Raw genomic sequence first — 7,089 nt, forward strand, 5'->3', positions numbered from 1 at the left:
GAAAACATGGGATTAAGCTACCTGTTGCTATTTATCACCTATAAAGTCCGCACTTGAATATCTGTCAGATGCTGGGATCAAAACTGTCAAATAAAGCCATTCTCTAAATCTCAGCAATAATGTGAATCATATTCTATTCATAGCATTCTCTCTCCCCCAGCTTGGGTCTGCTGTGCTGGGATCTTGTCCACTCATGGAGTCCAGGCACTGTGGGGTGTATTGTGTAATAATGGGTCCCAGATGTGTCAGCCTTTAAGGCATGAAGCACCAAACAAGCCTCGTGTCTGTCTCTCAAACGTCTCTGGATCGCAATACGATCCCAAGTATGTTTGTTCACGACAATGGAAGAAAGTATGTGTTACTGTGCACTGCATGTTTACATTTAATGTTCTAATTTCAATCAATATATCCTGTGTTTAATTTCGATGTACAATACAGATACATGCTTGTTTATGTTCCTGCACTGTTTTTATGTTGGAATTTGTAAAAGCTCAGGTTTCAGTACCCCCTCCGCTCTCACCCTTTCTTCTCCTCCACTCTGTTATTCTATAGCTCAGCATCGAACACATTGAAGGCAGTCTCAGTCTAAAGAGGAGCTCCCACCAAGCATGCTGCTTAAGAGAGTAATGCTTTGAAGTTGAAAAAATTCCAGGAGTTTCCTGTAACAACGTTGGAGTATAATGTAAACCAGGAGCTGTGGAGTATTCCTCCTTATCCCCAGTCAAGCCAATCTGCTTGGGAGAGACATCATCACTTCAGCTGTGCGCTGCGTCTGCTTCAAGGCAGTTTCCCTGTGGATTATAAAGTGACCACCACCCCACCAAGGATGTCTAGGTTGCTCTGTGCTCTGCTTGTCCTTATGTCTCTGTGTAGTCACAGCCTAGGGGTTTCTGCCTCACAGCCAGGGAAGGGAAGACATAAGACCAGACCTCAGTATAAAGAACCTGCTGGTCTCCTGGCTCCAGAGGATGATCATGGCGGAGAGGGAGACCATGAGACCAGGACAGTCCTTGACCCAGAACAGGAATTCCTGGCTGATTTTGCAGGTAAGAAGCGTTTGTGGGTAATCACGGCCCCGTCGCACAGTGACAACTACCTCCGCATGATGGAGAAACAGATTCAGGACATGGAGCAGGAGGGGCTGAACTGTCGCCTGGCTGAGAGGGACACCTTTATCGTCACCATCATCCAGAATGCCATGATGGAAGGCAGGATCCAGAAGACCACCTTCCAAGGAGAGGCCACCATGGAGAGCATTGACTCAGACATGGTCACCAAGCTGCTGCATTACCTTGAGCTGGGGGATCAAGGCTTCGCCATGCTAGTCATGAAGAAGAACCTTAGGGTGAGTGAGCGGTTCCCCTACCCTGTCCGTGTGGAGGCCATCCTAGAGGTCATTGATCAGTTCCCCTTGCGCAAGCTGGAAAAACTCACCAGGAAGGGCTCCCCTCTGAAATGTAAAATCACCAAGAAGAGGCTGATGAAGAAAAAGATTCCTGTGAAAAAGAAGGTGTTCAGTCCCCATATGCAGGGAAACGTTACCTCTGTCACCCAGAGGAATACTGTGGCCAAGAAGGCTGCACTGAAGAGCAAAATTCAGGACATTCTCAGCGGTCGCTCCAGGTTCATCATTCGAAAGACGACCACTGATTCAAAAGGAACACAAGTATTCATCGCAGGGAAGGCAAACTCCAAAGCTGTGGGAAAGGACAACCAAAAGAAAAATGGAAATGTTTTTACAGAAATAAGCACATATCCTTCTAATGTAGAGAAAAGAGAAAGAAAGACTGTAGCCAACTCTAGAGATAATAAACCAGAGAACGTTGGTGGGGGAGAAGAATCCTTGGAGAAAAACAACTCCCCCAAAAAAGGCAAGGGAAAGAAAGATGGGAAGAAGGGGAAAGGGAGAGGGAGAGTGAAGAAAAACCACAGAGAAGTGAATGAGAACAATAAGAAAGCACTGATGGACTTTGTAGAGCATTTGAAGGGGAAGAAAAGACTTATGGTATGTGCTTTTATAGGTCTCTTTTAAGTATATCAAATAATCTGTTTGTTTGTGATAGATGTGTTCATCCATTTGTGATACAGGTGATAGCCACGCCCAGTGCCAGCACACCTCAGTATGTCCAGCAGAGGGAGGAGAACGAGCTTCATTTCTGTGACCTTGCCCTGAGAAAAGTTACTATGGCAACCATCCTGAGCTCAGGGCCTGACACTACCCTCACCCTGCACCACTACCAACTTGGTACTACTATGTGTGTGTCTGTGTCTACTGACTCCATTTCCCTTATATAGATCCTACATTGATCCTATATCATATTCTCTTCAGAACTATAGTGTCATTATCGTCTTAAAGAGATTATCCTGTACTTTTAAAAATACTTTTTAGCCAGTAGTTCTGAAAGTAGCCCTCACAAGCCAAAAGTGGAACCCGAAAATTGCATAATGCATCACATATGTGCAGATATCTATATGTGCACCATTTCATTGCTCTCTCTTTCTCGCTCTGCTGTGTGAGCATATTTCTAGCTGTCACTCAAATGGCGAGGGGCTGAAGCTCATTGACTAGAACTTGAATTTCTAGGGGGTTGGCCCATGTGGGGGAAAATGTAGGGAAAAAGGCGTAGCACAGCTTCCAGAAAACAGTCGCTTTCAAACTAGGGATTTCGTAGATAGTTGAGGTAAGACAGTAATAGTGCTCATAGATTATGTATATATGAACTACACATAGACACATTCAGCCCAAAGTGGGAGGTTTCAAAAATACTTGGCAGCCGCCAAAGTTGCAGATCATGTCTTCAACAAAAAATCAGGTTCCTCTTTGGACTTTCATACAGTAAAACTTCATTTCTATATTCCAGATTCTGAGACGCCATTCACCTCACTACCAGAGAAGTTCACTGACCCAGATCTCATCTCTCAACTGATGAAGCAGTATGGGATGTCCTCTAAGGTTTTCTCTATGACTATGACTGACTATGACCTGAAACCCAATGTAAGCATAATCTCTATCTTGCCAGTGATTATTTAATAACACAGATCACTTTCCTCAGAAAAGTGTATACATTTTTCTTGTACTTAACGTGCCAATTATAAATGCAGTATGTGGTATTTGTATCCTAATTATTTATATCCCTTCTAGAAAGTATTTGATGTACCTCCACCCTCATCTGCGTTAATGGAATATGTTGACACCTTTCCATCGCGACGATCTGAAATGGAAAGAGAGAGAAAAACTCCACTGACCTGCTCCAAATCCCAAGAACAGGGCGGGGCATTGTTGAGGTATGTGATTAAGACTACACAGTATCTGTAATGACACCATAGTACTTAAAAACTTTAAAGCTGCAAAAAAGCATTGTAGTACTTGGCAGCATGTAGCCTAGTTGTTAAGAGTGTTGGGCCAATAAACAAAAGGTTGTTGGTTCAAATACCCTTACCGACTAGGTGAAAAATCTGTCGATGTTCCCTTGAGCAAGGCACTTAACTCTAATTGTTCTGCCTTAAATTATTAACTCAAATGTAAATGAAGTGGTTATAGTGCTTTATAATGCAGTGCACAGATAATGATGTTTCAAGTGTAGCGTGCAGATAATACTAGAGCCATTTATCCCTACCAGGTTCATGTCTAAAAGGAGACTGCTGATCATCTCTACTCCATCTGAGGACGACTACTCCTTCCAACAGCAGCTCCAGGGGCTGAGAGGACAGGCCTGTCCCATGGGTTAGTATTAGGCTCCCTGTTAAACATCTCCAACCAGACTAGTCTAAAAGTTATTGTGGGTTAACCTCAGCAACATTATGCTATTATCACAATAGTTCTCAGTCACAAGTAATGGAAGAATAATTACAAAATTCTTACATTTCATTGTTGGTCTTTCCAACAGGCGTCCGTCATTTTGCCTTGTTGAAGTTGATCGGAACAGGACCAACCGCCTCAGGCACTGTGGAACTGTTTCCACTCAATGGTGAGTTGTTTTCTCTAAAGATGATACTGTGTACTGACACAATGTCAACAGTTAATGTCAACATGTCATGCATTCTGTGTTGTTGGGCAGGAAATGGAATCCAACTCCCTTTGAATGATCTAACCATTCCTATACACAGACCTTTTCCAAGAGATATGACAAACACCTTTCCTTTATCCTTGACAGGAAAGAGCCAAACGGAGAATGAGCCTTTGTCACGGGACGTGGTCACTGGTCTCCAGGACCAGCTGAAGATCAACCGGGAGTACTTCAGTATGCTGGTGGTGGGGAAGGACGGGGACGTGAAAGCCTGGTTCCCCTCGCCCATGTGGTCTCTGGCCAACATCTATGACCTGGTGGACTCCATGGAGCTGCGGCAGCAAGAAGAGAAGCTGCAGAGGACTTTAGGTATTCGCTGCCCTGAGGACACTGGCGGTAGTTACCAAGGTTATGATGAGGAAGCAGATTACCACAGGTCAGAGGAGTAAAGGACAGTAAACAGCCCAAAGGCCTCAAAGACCCCATGGTAGCCAGCTCAAATGAATGGTTGTGGGTAAAAGTTTGACACAATAACAGATTGAACCATGAAAGGCTTTTTATTTTAAATGTTTTTGCAAACATTTATCAGAGGCGTGGCATTTGTAGTTAGAAATGGCCGACATTACATAAAATGATCTACAATTGAAGAGTTGCATTCCAAAACGCTGTATATCCATTTTCAGAAATGTTGGTAAATTAGCTTTTATTGTTTAATGTAATATCAAATCATGACATGGGGTTGTTCAATAACAAACATGTATTTGTTTAAAATCTATCTTTTGATGCTTTCAGAGAGGCAAATAATCATGTTTTTTCACAAAACGCTATATACCGGCCTCACTCTCAGAGAAATAAGTTGTACTGGTTTTACACAGTGAAATGTTACAAATAACTACATTTGTAATAAAGAACAGTACAAATTATACATTTATATGACATTTTTAAATGTATAATTCACTACAGTAATATGAGATCTGTATGGAAAACATTTACATTTGACATTTTAGTCATTTAGCAGATGTTCTTATCCAGAGTGACTTACAGTTAGTGCATTCATCTTAAAATATTCATCCATTCATCCAGCTAAACAATAGACATATACTGTTTTACCCCCCCCCCCCCCCAAAAAAAATAAGAATCTAACATCAATATATAAAAATCAGAGAACAGTAATATTTTACACACATTATGGTACCCGTAAGCAATCATTGCTGATTAAAAAACACAAATGTAAAAAATTGATGGATGTAACGTTTTGGAAATAAACTCTTCAAATACTTAATATGTTTCTTGAAATTAAAAAAGGTTTGTTTTTATAATTGTGATGTTGACATCTGTTTCTTTCAAAATGACAGACGTGGAAAGCTGTAAAAAAGAAAGTAATGAAAAACTATGCCTGAAGGTGTGCTTCAACAACTCCCCTATTTGGCCACATCAATCACACATGTCTACATTGTCATGGAAAATAACTCAAACTCTTACAGTTTGTTATAGACTAATGTCCAGGTAGTAGGATAGGAATTGGTTTGACAACAGAAGGTCAGGTCATTAGCTGTAAGCTAATAGTAATCTGTGTTTCATCGTGACCTACAGATGTAAGATCTTAATTGAATCACCCTGTTGTAGGTGAACTTTTCTGCAATGCAGGAAATGCAAAACGTATAATGTATTCAAGGATTAAAAAGGCTTCTGATTTTTGTAATTTCCACTTTCAGACTTGACTTTCCCTTGTGAAAAATGTATCAACCCCTTCAAAAATGTCCATTAGTTATAACCCTGTTGCGTCAGGATTATTTTCCTGCTGTAGCAAACTGGCTCAAATTAAGATCCTACATCAGTAAACATATAATAGGAATAAGATGGGTCTAAGAAATGTGGTTGTACAGTATTTGACCTGGATTTTGGGCTGTTGTTTTTCAGCTATGCTGGGAGCAATTAAAGTAGGATTTGTGGGGAGAAAAAAACATGTGTTCAGCAGCTTTGAAATGGACGCTGATAACTCGGTGCAGCACATAGTAAAAAAGAAAGTTACAGCACGCCGGGAAAATTTGCAGTAATAACTGTCAAAGACAGACCTTCATCTTTCCATTATTTCAGTTTGGACAAATCAGTTGTTAATTTCAGATCAATCTATTTCATTAAAGATCTTGGCTAGGTACTATCTAAAATTTCACACAGCATTCATCCAGACACTTTTCATTTCATTTCCACAGTCTCTTTCAACAATGACAACAACAACATCAACCCTTCATTCACATATTGGCGAGCCCTCAGGTTTGATTGTATTGGCCAGTGGACTTTCTGTCTTTGTGTCTCTGATCCTCTTGTCACATAATACAGTCAATTGTATTACAGGGTTTTGTATACTAGTCCATGACGTACACTACCAGTCAAAAGTTTAAGAACACCTACTCATTCAAGGGTTTTTCTTTATTTGTACTATTTTCTACATTGTAAATAATAGTGAAGACATCAAAATTATGAAATAGCACATATGGAATCATGTAGTAACCAAAAAATTGTTAAACAAATATACATATATTTTCCATTTGAGATTCTTCAAATAGCCACCCTTTGCCTTGACATCTTTGCACACTGTTGGTATTCTCTCAACCAGCTTCATGAGGTAGTCACCTGCAATGCATTTCAATTAACAGGTGTGCTTGTTAAAAGATCATTTGTGGAATTTATTTCCTTCTTAATGCGTTTGAGCCAATCAGTAGTTTTGTGATAAGGTAGGGGGTATACAGAAGATAGCCCTATTTGATAAAAGACCAAGTCCATATTATGGTGAGAACAGCTCAAATAAGCAGGGAAACAACAGTCCATTACTTTCAGACATGAAGGTCAGTCAATCCGGAAAATGTCAAGAACTTTGAAAGTTTCTTCAAGTGCATTGGCAAAAACCATGAAGCGCTATGATGAAACTGACTCTCATGAGGCCCGCCACAGGAATGGAAGACCCAGAGTTACCTCTGCTGCAGAGGATAAGTTCATTAGAGTTACCAGCCCCAGAAATTTCAGCCCAAATAAATGCTTCACAGAGTTCAAGTAGCAGACACATCTCAACATCAACTGTTCA

General features: G+C 40.8%; 1 protein-coding gene across 1 annotated transcript; it reads left to right on the plus strand.

Annotated features, from left to right (window-relative positions):
* Window positions 1-266: 266 nt before the first annotated feature.
* On the plus strand, window positions 267-5,326 carry LOC115105885 (coiled-coil domain-containing protein 80-like). Its single transcript, XM_029628353.2, has 8 exons — window positions 267-351; window positions 553-2,005; window positions 2,089-2,245; window positions 2,862-2,995; window positions 3,143-3,285; window positions 3,621-3,724; window positions 3,888-3,968; window positions 4,155-5,326. Exons 2-8 carry the CDS (start codon window positions 827-829, stop codon window positions 4,454-4,456), a joined length of 2,100 nt encoding a protein of 699 aa, XP_029484213.1. The 5' UTR covers window positions 267-351; window positions 553-826; the 3' UTR covers window positions 4,457-5,326.
* Window positions 5,327-7,089: the final 1,763 nt, after the last annotated feature.

Source organism: Oncorhynchus nerka, linkage group LG22 (assembly GCF_034236695.1).
Source record: "Oncorhynchus nerka isolate Pitt River linkage group LG22, Oner_Uvic_2.0, whole genome shotgun sequence".
In the NCBI taxonomy this organism is placed as follows: Eukaryota; Metazoa; Chordata; class Actinopteri; order Salmoniformes; family Salmonidae; genus Oncorhynchus; species Oncorhynchus nerka.

Excerpts from the sequence above, each read along its gene's own strand:
- LOC115105885 (XM_029628353.2), top strand. The coding sequence starts at position 827 with ATGTCTAGGTTGCTCTGTGCTCTGCTTGTCCTTATGTCTCTGTGTAGT. Across the intron at positions 2,006-2,088 it reads AGGGGAAGAAAAGACTTATG|GTGATAGCCACGCCCAGTGC; the intron begins GTATGTGCTTTT and ends TTTGTGATACAG. Across the intron at positions 3,286-3,620 it reads CAGGGCGGGGCATTGTTGAG|GTTCATGTCTAAAAGGAGAC; the intron begins GTATGTGATTAA and ends TATCCCTACCAG.